Source organism: Drosophila willistoni (genome assembly GCF_018902025.1).
Source record: "Drosophila willistoni isolate 14030-0811.24 chromosome 2R unlocalized genomic scaffold, UCI_dwil_1.1 Seg200, whole genome shotgun sequence".
Classification (NCBI taxonomy): domain Eukaryota; kingdom Metazoa; phylum Arthropoda; class Insecta; order Diptera; family Drosophilidae; genus Drosophila; species Drosophila willistoni.
In genome coordinates this window covers 5840386-5857704 of record NW_025814051.1, presented here as the reverse complement: position 1 = coordinate 5857704, position 17319 = coordinate 5840386, and the positions used below count along the sequence as shown (strand labels likewise).

Genomic DNA, 17319 nt, shown 5'->3' with positions numbered 1-17319 from the left:
TTTTTGCTACTTTGCTTACAAGACCTACTGTAGTAGTATTAAAATCTTTAAAAAAAAATTACTTTTGTATTTTTCGTAAAGCCTGACAAATCTGATGGCAATCAAGACAATGTTGGCAAGAAGCGGCTTATTTTACCATCTTAGACCACAGAGCTTAGAAACGCTCTTTTCATAAGGTAGCATCCATTCATTATTTAAAAATAAAAGCTAAATGCTTCTTTGTCTCTTAAAGTAAAAAAAAAATCATCGTTAATACACTAAATTCTGTTGATTACACACTATGTAACTGCCTCTCAGTATTGCATCATTGGAGGAAAAACGCCACTTCTGTTCAAGCTCAAACTCGAAAGGAACAGTATAATAGTTGAAGAAGATCTCTACTGAGCCACCGACTAGGCTTTGATTGTAGAAGTAAGTTAATTTCTATTTGTATCTAAGTCATCGAAATTCATAATCACTACTAATCGCACTCTAAGATTTGTATAGAAAATTACAAAATCTTGACTTTCTTAGCTGCCCACTGCTCCTTGATTGAGAGCTTATTTAACTTGCAAATATGTGTATTTGTAAAATTCATTTAAATTGTAAATATTCTCTCGACCATTTCATTTAGTAAATCTCAATCCTTTTCGCTCATTAGCCTGGCCTATTAAGCCAATCGCCAAGGCCGCAATTCCCAATACCAACCGATGCGGCTGCTGCTGCTGCTGCTGCGCTAATGAAGTGCAAATTGTCTAATGGCTCAATGGGGGTGAGGAAGTGGGCAACATGGAGAAGAAGACGGCAAAGAGGCGTGGTTAGACGTCGACTGTGTCTAATTATCAATGAGAGGAGGCAGCACCAGTATCCAGTGAGCCATAACGAAGCAAAGTTCGACTTCCTAGCCATGATGGAATTATACATATTTTCCCCATTCAGTGGGAGCGGTATAGAATTTGCGATAGACAGAGACAGATAAAGATTTTTATGTGAAAAGTTTATATGGCAAAACTTTAATGGATTAATTTAGCAAAAATGTTCGTGCCACTGAGGAAATTGAAATTGAAATGAAAATGGGAGAAGAAGAAACAGCTTGAAGATTTATAACAGCAAAAGAAAACCAACTCGCTGATCATTGGAGGAATCTTTTCATCTCCACTACTACCGTTTCTTCGTTAAGGAAGAGAAAATATAAAAAAAAAGAATATTCTAATTTTCGCTAACTCAAAAAGTTTCCTGAAAAACTTAATTTGCCTTCTTTTCGCCAAATTAAAATACTCTTACGACCCGAAAAAGAACAGAGCAGAAAAGAAAATGGGGAAAATTGAGAAATTGAGAGAAATCAGTCAAGCGTTAACCTGACGCCTTTTATCAATTTAATTTAATTAAAATTAATTCACCAATAATTGACTTTAAATATGCAATCATTTGTATCGACTACTAGAGGACCTCGACATCGACAGTAGCAGCAGCCACATCCTTCTGTCCTCTGACAATTTATTAAATTTATGCTTCATTAAAATACACACAAAAAAAGAAAGTAAATTATGCATTTTCATTTTTAATTGCTTATTTGTCGACGTTGCATCGATGTGAGAAATGTAAAGTAGGAGAAGGCACCCTGCAATATCTGTCAAAACAAAATAATATATGTTTTACAAATTATACAAATGGGACATATATACATATAATAGCAATTGATTCACCTTCAGGCCAGCCTGTATGCTAACACGAAAATACTTCAATCCTGTCACATAAAATGGTTTGCTGTTCATCTCTATGGCCAATGTGACGAGCTTTAGTAGCCTCAGATTCTCCTCCGCATTTGTCGAATATTGCAAAATGTCTTCCCAGTTTGTGTGATAGTACATAGAGCTAAGGGAATCGGTCTAGAATGATGAGTGGAAAAAACAATACAAAAATTATCATTCGAATTGTTTTATATTCAAAGACAGGCCTATTTTAGAAATCAATTATCATATTTAGGCGATTAATTTTATAATTTAAGTACAGGGTTGTATGGATTTTTTGCTGCCAGCAAATTCGTGATGAGCTATGAGTTTCCATGACGTTTCAGTATAAGAAAAAGTTTAAGTTCAGGAATAACTAACAAATTTAATCAAAAATGCACAAAAATCTAGCGGTCTAGTGTCTTAATCATAACATCTAAATGATTTCTAATTGAGTATTACTTCTCTTCGTGACATTTCACGATTAATTAGGAAAATATTCCTTACCGTATATGCCAAATTTGAACCCAATTGGCCAAGTGAGAGCAATTCAACCGTTTTGGCACCAAACCATATAGCATATATATAATTGGCTAATGGATTCTGAAAGATATAAAAATAAACATGTAATGGAGTCAATAATGCATTATGTAATCGACCCACCGTATAAGCCTTGAAGGATAGGGCACACAGTAGACCAGCAGCAAATGCAAACATTATGAAAACTCTAACTGTGTATTGTTCCTCCAGCTGCTGACAGAAATGATTTAATTCAACATTTTCACGAAGTGTACGAACAATTAGTTGTTTCAATTGTCTAGCCATGTGATTACGATTTCGTGCTAACAAAATTTTATCTATATCTTTTGTCAAATCTCTCTTCATCAATAGATAACGACCATTTAGATGGGCAATCAGTTCACACAGCAAATTTGTTTCACCAAACATCATCGAATCAATAATCAAACCAACCCAAACATTACTTAATAGTAATGGTAGAAATATATAAAATGGTTGGACATCGAATGGAAATATCATTGAATAAAGAAAATCTTTACGACGATTGATCAGCATAAATATGGGAGAAATAAGATAACCAGATATAACAGCTCCATACATGGCTGAAACTAAACGATTCACTTTCATATCTCGCTCAATTTTCTCAAACATTTTAATCTCCTTGCGCGGATCCACATAAATGGCGTAGTAAAACTTTTGCAGAAATTTTTGCAAATCGCTTGAATGAAGCAATATATGAAGACTTCGAAACTGAGCTTCAACCAATATCAAATATGTGGGCATGCCAGTTAGAAAAGAATCCAGATTTAATTCTCTCGCTTCACGGCGTAGATAACGCAATTCAGCATCATTATGTTGTACGAATATCAGACAGCCCAGCACGGCCATTATATGATCTATATAGCGTCTCCATTTTCCTGTTGATGGATCCAACGGCCAAAAGATATGATTGTGGCGAAATATGGCCAATGGCCAAGCTAGTTTCACTTTTTCACCATCCGGCAGACGAGGCACGTAACGAACCATTTTCAAACAATTTCAGACTTTGGAACTTTTGCTTCAAAGTGTTCCTTTTATATAGAGCAAAGTTTTCTCATGCGTGCAATGGCTCAATTAAGTTATTAGACAACAAAATGAAAACATTTAGAAACTTTATTTCTAAATATTTTAAATTATTGTTGTCTCATCTGTAATAAACTTGTCCCTATCAATAGGTTAACATGTAAACACATTGCAACGAAGTTTCAACAATAAGTTGGACAACAAAGACAAATTAAACGAATAAGAAATTAATGACCTGTGTGAGATTTTCATAAAATTGAAATTCTGTCGAAGAAAACAAAACAAGTGTCCATGAAAAAATGGCCCTTTTGACAATAGTCGTTTTGTTTAATTTATTTGGTTTGCTTTCTATTTTACATAAAACATTGGTTTGCACTTCTAGAAATAAATTTTCATTTTGAAAATGCGATAGATACATATATTTCATTTAAATCAATATTGTATATCAACTATTAAATTCGAGCTTAAGTCCTTTTGTTATGAATAGTATATTTCTGTGCATCAGTATGTTTACCTTATGCCCTTGTCTCATTAGTCCTTTGACAGAATTTAACTAGCTGAATCCCTAAATTATTTCAGTCTTTTGACCCCTCTGAAAACCTTCTGTTTATTGTATAGTTCCTAATGACTTTAACTTGTTTTATTATGATAATTATGAAACATATTTTTGCACTCCGTTTCATCCCAGCTTCAGTTTCCTCTCTGCTTCCCTATGGTAATTTTTCTCAACCTCTCGTCCAGCATTAGCGACCGGGTCCTTTTTGTAGTATCCCCCATCCATTCATTCATTCAGTGGCTCTCGGCAGTGCATAAAAAACTCACTTAACAAATTCATAAAAATCAATTAATTCAAACGCGCAACTTTCGCACTGCTTTTGGCTTCCGTACACACCGCTTTCATCCGTGGTCTCTGCCGCATGATGTGTCTAGTTGCTCTACGGTGGCAACAGTTTGTGTTATGAATATTTTAAGAGACTCTTCGCCTCTAACAACAGGACATCAACTAGAGAAACGGCAAGGGAACGAAACAAAAGCAAAAATAAAAAATACCACCAACAACAAGCAGAAAGACAAGAAGCAAAAGGAAAGGACTGCAACTTCAGGCTGGACGAAACTGCAGTTTGTTCGCCACATTCATCTTAATTTCCTGTCACGACAATGACAACGATGTTGGCTTGGTTGGTTGGTCGGTTGGACTCATGGACGGCTGACCGGTCGGTTTGGTCTCTGTTGACTGAGGATAAAAGTGTGAGAGCAGCGAGTGTTCCGTCTAGCCAAGCGGCTGACCAGAAATCAACAAGAACAACTGCAACACATTTCACTGTCATCTTTTTTTCCAGCTTTCTTATACCCTGTGGATAAAGATGAGTATATTCATTTCGGATTATTAATCAATTGCAAGTGAAATATGATTTCTTTCCAATAGATTAACAAAATGAAAAAATGTGTTAAAATAAAGGTGTTTTATATGCAAATTTTGGAAATTCCATTGAAATCTCAATATATCGAATTCACTATATAATAATCAAATATATATACTATATACATATAGGATGAAACTCTTAGTTATTTTTTTTATTTTACACACATATTTCCATACAATATGGAATATTTTGATTTCAGATAGAATACGTTGCGTATACGTTATTGTTATTGTATTATTTTCAAATTTGTTTTAATTTTTTCGACCAAAATATTAATAGATTTATCTACTAAAATATTTTTGAGTTTGCTTTTGGAGTTTTTTCACCGACTCAACAGAGGCTATTCACGATTTTAATTATTGATTTCAGATTTGCTTTTGATTCCATGAGCCTAAAGTTTTTCCGTTTTTCTGTATTTGCACTTCTTGTGCTTATAAATTTAAATAAACTTTAGCAACAGTTTTGGCAGTAGCTCACAGTTTATATCAATTCATAGATTATGTTTTTTTCTAGTTCTAGGGTATTTGAAAGTCGTTGGATTATTCATTTTATCTATTTCCACTAAACGGTTTTGAAGCCTTTGCAGCGGCTGCTTCTGCTACTTCTTTCTCCTTTATATATGTATGTATTCACATATATATCCTTGGCAATCCAGTTGGCGGCATCTGTAACTGTGTCCAGCTTTGTTTCTCATGGATGCAATTGTTAGTGATTCTTTTTAGCTGCTGCTGTTGCGTTTAGCCCCTTCCACGTTTAGCTACGCTATCGTATTCTATCCTCTTTTAGCCTTCCTTTGCTATTGCTATTGCTTCTGTTGCTGTTGTTGTTGTTGTTGTTGTAATTGTTCTTGTTGTTCTCTTTTTGGCCCGATGTTATCGCGTGCCACAGGATATTGCACTCTAAGCCAGTAGATGGCGTCATGTAAAGCTGGACAACATCCGATTAAAACTTTACGATGTGCGTGTGTCTGCCCTCATACCCATAAGGCTAGGAGACGGTTGAAGAGACGAACTGGAGTCCTATGTGTTGGCCAGCAAGTGGATAAATTCTCATTTACTGCTCTTTTAAGCATGTTGTTTTTGTCCCTTCATCTTGCTTTTTGCCCCGTTTTTAATTGAAAGGGGTGATGCCGGGTATAATGGAAGAACCAAAACAAAAACTAACAAACATATTTTCTAACATCATCTGTTGTCAGATTTAAAACAATTTTGATAAAGAGCTGTTAGGAATGTTACTTGGGTTCGAATTTTAACTACCATTAATAATATGCTTGTAATACTTTTAACATACTTTTAATAACTATTTATTACTTTAAATTAAGATTATCTAGTCATACAAATTCTGTTTTTTATTGATCCATTTCTTTAATGGCTTTTGCTTAGACTTGTAACATGTTCAGAATAGAAATATACAAAATTATAATAATATAAGTAAAAATGTAAAATGTGTTAAATGACACATTTACATTCTCTTGCTATTTGTACCTTCCCTCCAACAAATCTCTCTTTTTTTCGTATTATTTGGAGTGAAATATTTCTGTTTAAGCGAAATTGAAAATATTAAAATGGTATTCTAACATTCCCGGAAAAATTTTCCTTGGTTCTGATATCTGCATCTCTAAAGAAGACCATCTTATAAACTAGTTTATTATTCTTATAACCACCATATCTAAATGAATCACGATTGGTATGGCCTTGAGCTCAAACTATTGTTTTTGTTTGAATATTAAAACAAAAATATTTAAATATTCCTAGAAAAAAAAACCTAAAGTTATATGCAATGATGCATGTAGATATCGAATCAAACTTGTAAAGCCAGATATTATCACAATCGGTTTCCATCCTATGATTTTAGATCCCGTTTTTATGTCTTCCATATCATTCAATACAATGCTAGGATATCACTTAGTCTACAACCTAATTGATATGCCTTAGTTTGTGCTTATTTTTTACACCCTGTGACGTTCAGTTTCAGCGTGTAAATTGTCCACTCGTTGTGCCACTGTGTGGGCGTAGGTTGTGGCAGAAGGTTTTGGGCCTAGTGCTGCGAGGAATGGAACGACGCTTTTGGTGGTGGCAAGTATAGTGGCTGGGTAATAGCGCGGCATGTTAAACTGACCGCAAGCATTGTTTATCATTAAGAGCCAGAAAGAGATATGAACAGCGGAGTGAATGCGAGGGATAGAGAGGATGACTTGTTTTGGGCCTGGTCCTGGGGCTTTAGCATCTGTCACATGACATACAATGTGTGTTAGTGTGTGTGTGTGTGTGTGTATGCATAACTTGGCTCTCTGTTGGTCTTCCCTTTTCCTTTACTTTTTTGTTTTGTTTTTTTTTCTGCCCCCAAAAACATGTGTATTTGCGGGCAGTGTTAAATTAATGGAGTCGTTTGTTAGTGCCACTCAAAAAAGGCAGTGAAATAAAATAATATGAACAAAAATGTAAAAAGAAACATCAACTTTAACTGCTCAAAACATTAAATAAGCCAAATAAAATAAACTCCAAAGTTCTCTCATTGTAGTGCTCGTCTTTGGAATGCAGGCAGCGGTTGCATGCAAAACTTTTGTAATTAGGAAGCAATGTTGGTCATTAGTGTGTGCGGGTGTAAGGGGTTTTCGCCAGGGAGCGGTTAACGAGAAGTGTGAGGAGAGTTTGGTCAAGAGGAGTTTTTCGCCAAGACACACACAAAAAGCGCCAGAAGTCAAAATAATAATGCAAATGCTTACCCAGGGAAATATTTACAAGGGGTGTCTATGGAGTTTCCCAAGTCTAACAAATGTTTACTGTAACGATGGCATCATATCATGATGGTTCCAATTAAAGTATTTTACCGTAGTACAGAAATATTATATCGTTAATTATTTGATAAAAATGTTAAGCTAATTTCATCATGTCTTTTTTACCGCTCATTTGTGACAACGGGGCGTATACGCGATCATTTTACTAAGCTAAAACAGTAGCAGTAGCAGTTGGAAGAATTGATATCAATAAAATAACAATAAGGAAATAAGTTAATTATTTAAAAGTTAAAGAAATCATTTTTTTTATCAGAAGAAATAAGAAAAGAATGGATATTGCAATACAAATTGGAATAGAAATGGACTTTCTAAAGTAAGTTATAAATAAAAAATATAAATTAATTTCGAATCTTCATAAAAGGACCACACATTTTATATTCACTCTGCTTTTATTCCATAACCTGGCCTTCTAACCCCTTTTTTTAAGAGCAAAGCGTCTTTAATAAAGTGCCATGAAAAAAGCAAAGACCTTATACTACTTTTTTCTCAATTTTTGGCTCAATCGTTTCTCGACTCATCATATATAAGTAATTTGATCATTTTTTGATATTGTTTTTTAGTCATGTTACTGAAATAATACTTGCATCTCCATGAACGAAAATGAATAATTTAAAATAAAAAATAAATTCCCTTTTGGTGTGAAAACTACACATTTAATGTTTCTTTCTCGCAGTGTATAAATTCCAAAGAGAGCAGTGATAAAAAGAACCTACCCCGAAGAAATAACCACAATGAGTTCTTTTTTTGGCCTCTCTTTCGACAATGGTAGGACGAAAAAGTAAAAAGGAGAAATAGAAAAATCAACGAGCAAAACGTAATTTTAATAAAGTTTGAATGCAAAAAGTTTCTGATTTGAAATGCATATAAAAGTTAACTATTTCCTAGCCACTGCAGCAAATGTGTGGGAAAGTTAAAAAAAAAAAACAGGGGCAAAAAAAATATCGTGCAGTCCAAACAAACAGCGGATGGTCAGGCTCCAACCAACTATTTCCATTGCCATTCTCCTTTGGCTTTTTTTGAGAAGAATGACAGAAGGCGGCGTCGTCGACGTTGTCTGAGGCCATAAATTAAAGGCAACAAACCGATTGCGGAAGCCAAGTTCGCCAACTGACCAAGGACGTAGCACACAGGAAGGCAAAGAAAGAGAGAGAGAGAGACAGCTTGGCGGAGAATGTGGTCTTGGGGGCGGGGTAACGAACAAGTGGATTTGCAGCCATTACATCTTTGGTCTAAGGGCCGCTTTCCATCCATCCTGGTATTTCGAATGTGTGACGGAAGTGCAAGCTGCTGTGCTGTTAAGTAGCCTCGAGTCAATGTCGGAGCTGGTTGGGTTGGCAGCTCTCACTCAGTTCCCTGGTTAACGAGTTATTTTGGTAACCAAAAAGCAACTCAAGCCGGACTTGAAGTATTTTCTTGTAGCCCAGGAAGCTGATGCCATCCACTATGGTATGGAAAGAAACTTTTAACCAGAGAAACTAGTGAGTGATGAAAACACCAAAACGGGTAACTTAAGTAAATTACTAAAATCATTTAAAAAAAAGTAGAAAATAAAGACTAAAATAGGAATAAATCAAGGTGCTAGTATATGTAGTGATTCTCAACTAAAAATGCTAAGTAAATTAAATCGATAGTAACTTTTAAAATCTACCCTCGCTTACCTCGTAAATACAATTAGCCGAAGGGTTAACTAATCAATCAACTTTTATTGCCCACTTCAATTATCCCACGTTCAGTAAATAAAGATTAGCAAATTTAAAAATTCAGTTAGTCGAAAATGTCTATAACTTGGTTACAGTTGTGCCTCATGGCTTGCTGCCTATTCCTAAGGGTTTCAGCAGCACCTACTAATCCGTCCAGGGATGTGGAAGATGATCCTGAATTGACGGCAGGCTATTTCGAAGGCGATATGGAGCTAGATGGTGACATGAATAGTCGAAATGGTTTAAGAGACGTTGCCAGACGTTGGCCCAATGCTACAATACCATACAAAATTGATCCAGAGTTTGGTGAGTTTATAAAACTAAAAACAAAAAGGTTCATCATAGATTTTGGTATTTCAACTTTTTTTTGCAGCTGATCCGTATGTTGCGTACATTAAATTGGCCATGATGCGCATTGAATTGGTCTCTTGCATTCAGTTTGTGGCAGCTGCCGATGATGCCGAAGATTATGTTTTAATTTTGACTTCGACCACAGGATGCAGTTCAAATGTTGGCTATCAACCAGGAGAACGTACAGTTAAACTGAAACCAGGAGAGTTGGATAAAGGTTGCTTTAGACTTGCCAGCATACAGCACGAACTATTGCATACCATGGGCTTTCATCATCAACAAAGCTCCGATGATCGTGATGATTACGTTCTAATTGTCGAAGAAAATATAAGGGACGGATATGCACATAATTTTAAGAAATATGAATCTGAAGTTATTGAAAATTTTGATCAGTCTTACGACTATTCTAGCGTTTTGCATTACAGTTCATTAGCATACTCCAATAATGGCGAGCCAACCATAGTGGCACTCAACGCAGAGGGTCAGTCTAAAATGGGACAGAGATTACAGATGACTGCAACTGATATAAATCGACTTAATGTTATGTACAAGTGTCCACTTCAAATGTAGACTTAATGTCTAATTTTTGTAAGCAATTTAAACGAAATGTGTATAACAAATGAATTATTTTACCCTCTGTGAAAAACAGTCCAGTCCAGCTAATAAAATACCAAAAATATAATTCAGGCAGAATAATCATAGAAATTAATTACCTAATTAATTACCTAATTAACCAGTTTGTATTTGTAATAGGCTGTTTCGTTTGAATTGTTTATATATATATTTATTACAAGTAAATGTGATCTATGATTTTTATCCTCGTTAACACGACCGATCCGCAAGCTCATTCAACCCAGACTGACCCGACGCTCTCTCGTACTTCGCTCTCATTTAGAGACGAGCATATTCTCTCTCTGAGACATGAGAGAGAGGTACTACCGTCTTACGTGAGCAAGCCTGCTACATATTCTTTATTAGAATTGACAAATATTGGAAAAATCAGAATGATAGAGCAGTCTATAGCTACTTGAGATCAATCAGATGACGGATGACATATTTTAAAAATTAAGAATTTGTTCAACATAGAACAAAATATGTTTATGTTAAAATGTCACAACCTTAAATACATTCTTTAAGAAAGCCAAAATGCTTTCTTCTAAGACATACCAACTTTTAATCGAAATTGAAAAAAATATACTACTGATATGTTTTTAAGAGTTAAAAATGCCTTTTCAAAATATGCTCACGCTGTAACTTATTAAATAATTTTCACGTCTACTTTTATTTTCGAACACTTCTGTTAGCTGTGCCCCTTTGATAATTATGCCAAACATTCTGTTATTATATCACACAAGATAAGATAACTAAAGCATGGTGACAAAATGTTCCCTTCAACAGATGTGCCTACTTAAGCAATCTTTACTTTCTAAAGTTAAGAAACTTTTTGATTCCTTTGTCAGATATAAACATTGCTTTATTGTAACAAAGACCCATTTACTCATTCGCTTACTCTTTCTCTCTACCTGGCTCTCTCCTTATTCAACTAGAAAGTCTCCAAAAAATCAGCTGATAAGATAAAACTTATCTGATACCCTTGTCTTATCACCATTCCAGTTAGCTATGCTTCATGGCAAAGTTTAAGGCATATTGTTTACCTAATAAAAAGATAACATTATGCGAGTGTATGTAAGCTATATGCCACATTCAGGGAAATGTAGAGTATCACTTAGTCATACGTTGTAAATTTCCCAAGCACACAATCAGTCAGTTGAATATAGCCAAAACTCAAAGAACAAAATGCTTAGAAAGTAAAAAAGAAAACGCCACTCCCCAAAAATATATTGGACATATGTGTATATAATTAACGTATGGCTTTGCAATGCGTAATCAAGCCCAAAATGTGGTTGGGTCTTAAGCAAATTCTGCTCTATGTGGGCTTACTACTATGCGTACTCCTGCAAGTCTGTAGAAGTAAAACCCAATTGCAAATGTTCTGTCCGAGCGTTTGCCATTGTGATCTACATAATCAACGTAATCGAGCAATATGTAGGTGAGTGTTTTAAGTGTAAGCTGCTGCTTGAGATAAATTTATATACTAACAATTATTCTCAAAAGTGCCAAACGCCTAATAGGTGCCAATATAGAAATACCAAAGACAGTGGAATTATTGGATTTGAGTTATAATGATATCACCAATATAGATAATGAGTGTTTCCAGGTAAGTTTGAGTGACTATGCATTTCGGATTGTTGTGGTAATAATAAAGGCAAACAATCGAATTTGGAGAGAAATGTTATCGAACAATCTTTTGTGTTGTTTTGTTTATTAAACTAATTTTTTGTTTTCCATTTCTATTTAGGACACGGTCCACCTCATTAATCTAACTTTGGCTCATAATGCAATTTCTACCCTGCATATCGATGCATTTGTTGAACTGAATCGTCTTCGTTCATTGGATCTTTCGTATAATCGTTTAGAGCAATTGGATGAGCATATACTAGAATCCAATTCACAACTTATACAACTCAACTTGGAGGGCAATAAGTTGGCTACACTAAGCAATGGGCCGATTTTAAGATCAAGCACTTTGCGTTCACTAAATTTACGCAACTCTCAGATAAATCAAATAGATATTCAATTCTTGAGTGCTTTGCCCCAATTACGACAACTGGACTTGGCTCAGAATATGTTGATAACTCTTAGCTCGAGTGTTTTCTATGCTCCACGTTATTTGGCCTCATTGAATATTGAAGAAAATCCCTTTAATTGTGATCGAGCATTGGCTAAAGTGGCCACTGGACTACGACAAAGGGGCGTGGCCATATTGATGAGTGATTGTATGGAGGCAGAGCCCATGCAATTACCCGATGATGTGGAATCTGTAAACGGTGGAAATACAAAAATGGAACGCATGGAACATGTAAAAGAGTCTAGCAGTACACAAGAGCCGCAATCGGTTTTAGCTTTTGGGTGGCGCGATTTGGACTCCAGTGAGGAAGATACCATCGAGGAAAACGATGCGGTACGACGGTCGAAATTTAACTCTATTTTATTTATATAATTCCATAATTTATTTCAGAGTACCTACCTTGGTGATGTCTGTGAGGTTAATCGAGAGGAATTGTGCTTTCGCTACCGCAATTGCCTGGAGCGTGTGAGTCATGAGCTCCTGGCTGGTGGTGGCGGCAATGCCCAGAATATGCCACCTGATGTGATTGAGCGTACACATAATTCCTTCGATGAAGATGATGTGAAATTGGCATTTGTTGTCGGCGGAGCCACGGGCATTTGTATGGTCATCTTTATCATCACATTTGCCTTGTGCCTCAAGAGTTGCTGCGAGATGCGCAAGAACAAGAAAACAAGGACACAAGAGGCAGCCGATGCAGGGGACACAAGTAAGCGGCTCAAGCAGGATTCGCTACGACCAATAAATTTATGAAACATAATTTCTCTTTTAGGCACTTTGAACTCGTCCCATCAAACACTACCCTCGATACACAATTGGACGCCATCACGAGTCCAGAGACAGCCACGTCGTTCCAATCCCCGAAGTATACCCTCACGCGCTGTTGTTACTCGGCCACCTTATGGTCCGCAAGACAATTTTGTTTCACGTCTCTTTGGAAGACCGGCACGTAGTCAATATTATCGCGCTATAAATCAGAACACAGCCACTTTAATACGACGCTTGAGTCGCAGTAATCTTTTCAATAGTCGCGATCGAGAGCCAAGTTCACCAACAACACCACCAACTTCAACGGCTAGATTCTATACGGAGATTGTGGACGGAGCAGCAGCACGGCCTGAGACACCGCCACCTAATTATGGTGATGTGGTGGTCATTGAGAATTGTGATAACAAATAGTTAACGAGATTAAGCTGCATCATCAATAGTTTCACCAACTATTTTACATACAAATATATTAAGTTTATAGGTCGCTCGACCTGATATACATACATACATATATACAAATGCCTTCGTATTAAAACAAAAAACAAAACAAAAAATAATTAGTGAGATGTTTAATGAATTGGACAAATTCTTTGGCTGCAATCTTTTTAAACAATAATTACTAATTAATAACTAAGTGTTCATTACGATTACGTTTCTAGGCACACGTTAACTGAATTGGTTGATCCTTCATCTTCATCATTCAAAATGCTAGTAAAATGATTAAAGGTTTGGTCCTTTGTGTCGGTAACAACAGCACGATCAGCTTAACCGCTGTCTTTTAATTCGTTTATTTATACATCAAATAAATTAATTTAAACCTTTGGGTCCACCATAGATGGATATAGTTAGCAAGAGGCATCTAAAAAAAACCTTTTTCTATATATTCTATACCTGTAACATTCTATTTTGAAAAAGTTGAAAATGATGATGACTTCTATATAGATCTACTATGGATTAGCTAAAGAAATTGTTTTAGCGACTAATTTAATGTGCTGTTTAAATATCCATAATTTGGCATTTTGAAAAAATAAATATCTAAATAAAACCTTAAAATTATTAAAATCCCACGTTGATTGTAAAGAAGAAGGTATTTAATAATTTCCCAAGTTTTTCATTAAACAACTTTTTCAATGTAACTAAACAAATAACTATGTAATTTTTCCAAATATATTTCAATTTGTTTGTCTAACATAAGTCCTTTTAGATACACAATACATAACATTTAGTGTTCAAACAGGGCGTTCAATCGGCCCTTGAAGAAAAAGTTTTTCAGCCACACATACATACAAACACACACACACACACCCACAAAATATCAATTGGGGAATTTCACAAATTTTTTGTTGTTCCTCAATTTTTTTTTTCTTTTTTTTTTTTGTGAATGAGCATTACTTTTTACAAGACTTGGACTTGGTTTTTGGGAATCTTCCTTCTTTTGCAGCTGCAACAAATCGCAATAAAAACTTTTGACAAAACTATCAAAGTTGGCATTGGAACGAAACGACGGCAGACGAGAGTAACAACAGGAACAACTATGAAATTGCCACAGGAAAATCTTCAAAAAAAATAAAAAAAGAAAAGTAAAATAGGAAAATTCAAGTAGCAAAAGTTTACACACTCAAATAAATGCTAAAGCACGCGAGGAGACAAGGCAACAGGAAACGCACTAGGCGGTCCCCAAATCGAAAGCCCCAACATAGAGAAGAAAAAAAATATATATGTGTGGGTAAAAGAGGGAATAAAACTGGCAAAACTGACAAAACCCAACAATTTGCACTGAAAAGTGTAGCAGCAAAAGTGTCGCCAAGAGATACAACCACCAAAACCAACTAACCAAACCAAAAAAGAAAATGACAAAAAAAGAAAAACACATAATCCCAGAAAGAGAAAAATGTAGAGAAAGAAATGTTTTAAGTTTTATATTGAAGCAAAGAGAAAACAATAATAAAGAAATATGTACACAGGGATTAATTATCATCTAGTGATAAATAAAACAAATTGAACATATTGATACCCTCTTGAAAATCTATAAATTTTAACTTGTCTTTTTTTTTGTTTTAGACACAATTTCAAAAGTTTTTTACATCTTTAAGTTTAGGTCTAAACTTTCCAACCCCAAATCTTTCAATACTTATAAAGAACACATATATTTTTTATATAGACTATACATAGATAAGCTGATACCGGTTGAATGTGAGTTCGAAATTTCAGCACAGAATATTATTTATGAATTAGAAACAGTAGAAACACCAAAAAAGTTGAAAGTACCAAATAAGATAATCTAATAACTGCAATGTTGAGCAATTGTAGGAAATATTTTTAGAAAATCTTTTTTTTGAATAATTATGTTAATACACACCTTGCCCATATACACTTATAATTAGTCGAAACTTTAATATATTTTTAGTATTTTGGCTTGTATTCGCTGTTGATTGACCAAGCAATTCATTGATAAATGTCTTGTTCATTCAAGTTCAATGTAGCAAGATATAATTTTTTGTATAATTAATTATGAAAAAATTTGCTTGTTAGATATTCATCTTCTCACCATGTACGACAGGTTTTTTAAGCCGTAGAAAAGATGAATAGTAATGGAAATAGATTCTTTACCACACTTGTTGAAATTACTGTACCAAACTTCGTTTTCGTAATTCTTTTCTCTTTCATTCCGCATTTGTCTTTATTCCACTACTCCCCTTTGTTTGGTTGTCTATACATGTCAGTATTTATATATACATAGGTATTTATAATTGTATATATGTCTATATATGTACGTATCTATATATATCTCTGTTTCACTGTATGTTTTGTGGTTTCAGCTCACATTGCATTTGGCGTTGCTGCCTCAGCTTTTGTGGTGCATAAAAGTTAACGTATCCTGGGACCAAAAGTTGCGTTGTCAACAACCAAACCAAAAAACCAGAGGGCCGGGGATAACTTCGACCGCGTCAAAGTTTGTATACCCTTGCAACATTTTTGGTAACTCTTAGCCATCAAAAGTGGAAAAACGTTTAAGCTAAAAAGGCTAATGTTTGCGAAAGAACGGCCTACATAGGAAATAACGGAGTTTTTGATCAAAGTCACTGTTTTCCACCGAACGTTCCTATGGGAGCTATATGATATAGTTACCCAATCTTTATCAAATTCGGCACAGTCATTAACAGATATATTAAACTAACAAATGTTTAATTTGAAAGCAATCGCGTCAAAAGTAACGAAGTTATTCACCAAAGTCACTGTTTTCGAAAGATCGTTCCTATGGGAGCTATATGATATAGTCACCCGATCTTGATCAAATTTGGCATAGTCGTTTATATGAGTAATTAACTCACCAATATTAAAATTCACGACAATAGCTCAGAAAATAACGAAGTTATTATGAAAAGTCACTGTTCGTGACTTTGCCATTTGTATGGGAGCTATATGATATAGTGATCCGATCCGGCTGAATCCGAGATATACAACGCCTGCAGTATATACAAGCCTACATGCAAAATTTCAGCTCTGTAGCTTTTACGGTCTAGGAGGAGTTTGCGTTGATCCAGACGGACGGACGGACGGACGGACGGACGGACGGACGGACGGACGGACGGACGGACATGGCTATTTGAACTCGTCTCGTCGTGCTGATCAAGAATATATATACTTTATATGGTCGGAGATGCTTCCTTCTATGCGTTGCACACTTTTGACCAAAATTAATATACCCTTTTTGCAAGGGTATAAAAAAGAAGCAAAAAACACACACAGATACACACACACACCCACCGAAGTTGAATCTGCGAAACTGAGCGAAAAAATGGGACTGCTCATCGGGAGCAGGAGAAAGCGATAGAAGACATTTACAAAGCGTGAAAAAAAATATATCTAAATCCAACATTAATGAAAAACTTTTTGCATAATCCATGATGATGGCTTGGAGATACTCCCCGGGTAAGCAGTCAACTTGAAAACGAAAACGAAAAATGCAACGGTATTGAGTGGAAGCCAAAGAGATGGGAAAGTAGGTGGCAGGTGTCATGAGGGTCATGAGCAGCCAAAGCCGCTTAAAAGGTGTTCAAGGTTAGTTGAGAGCAAAAGAAATTGATTGAGATTGGCGAAAAAAAACATTAAGATGCAGGGGCATGGATAAGCTGGAAGCTAAAAATGAATGAATAGCACTTGAAAAAAACTTAATACCGAATACATACATATACAAACAAGAAAGCTCATACTAAAATTTTATTGAAATTTTTTAAAGTTACTAAGAGACGGACTTTACTTGGACAGAAACAATTATAGAATTGCTAGAGAACACCAA

The 17319-nt window shown here is 35.3% G+C and overlaps 3 protein-coding genes across 3 annotated transcripts; 2 read left to right on the top strand and 1 right to left on the bottom strand.

Moving 5' to 3' along the window:
- Positions 1–1520: 1520 nt before the first annotated feature.
- On the bottom strand, positions 1521–3254 carry LOC6643646 (odorant receptor 35a). The gene is made up of 4 exons (XM_002066313.3): positions 2373–3254; positions 2217–2312; positions 1686–1868; positions 1521–1609 (listed from the first exon to the last, which is right to left on the bottom strand). The coding sequence occupies exons 1-4, from the start codon at positions 3252–3254 to the stop codon at positions 1541–1543; spliced, it is 1230 nt and encodes a 409-aa protein (XP_002066349.3). The 3' UTR covers positions 1521–1540.
- A 6061-nt stretch (positions 3255–9315) lies between these two features.
- On the top strand, positions 9316–10243 carry LOC6643645 (seminal metalloprotease 1). The gene is made up of 2 exons (XM_002066312.4): positions 9316–9517; positions 9585–10243. Exons 1-2 carry the CDS (start codon positions 9316–9318, stop codon positions 10130–10132), a joined length of 750 nt encoding a protein of 249 aa, XP_002066348.2. The 3' UTR covers positions 10133–10243.
- Positions 10244–11374: 1131 nt separating this feature from the next.
- LOC6643644 lies at positions 11375–14023 on the top strand. Its single transcript, XM_002066311.3, has 5 exons — positions 11375–11612; positions 11678–11780; positions 11922–12584; positions 12642–12960; positions 13024–14023. The coding sequence occupies exons 1-5, from the start codon at positions 11431–11433 to the stop codon at positions 13428–13430; spliced, it is 1674 nt and encodes a 557-aa protein (XP_002066347.1). The 5' UTR covers positions 11375–11430; the 3' UTR covers positions 13431–14023.
- The last annotated feature ends 3296 nt before the right edge of the window (positions 14024–17319 follow it).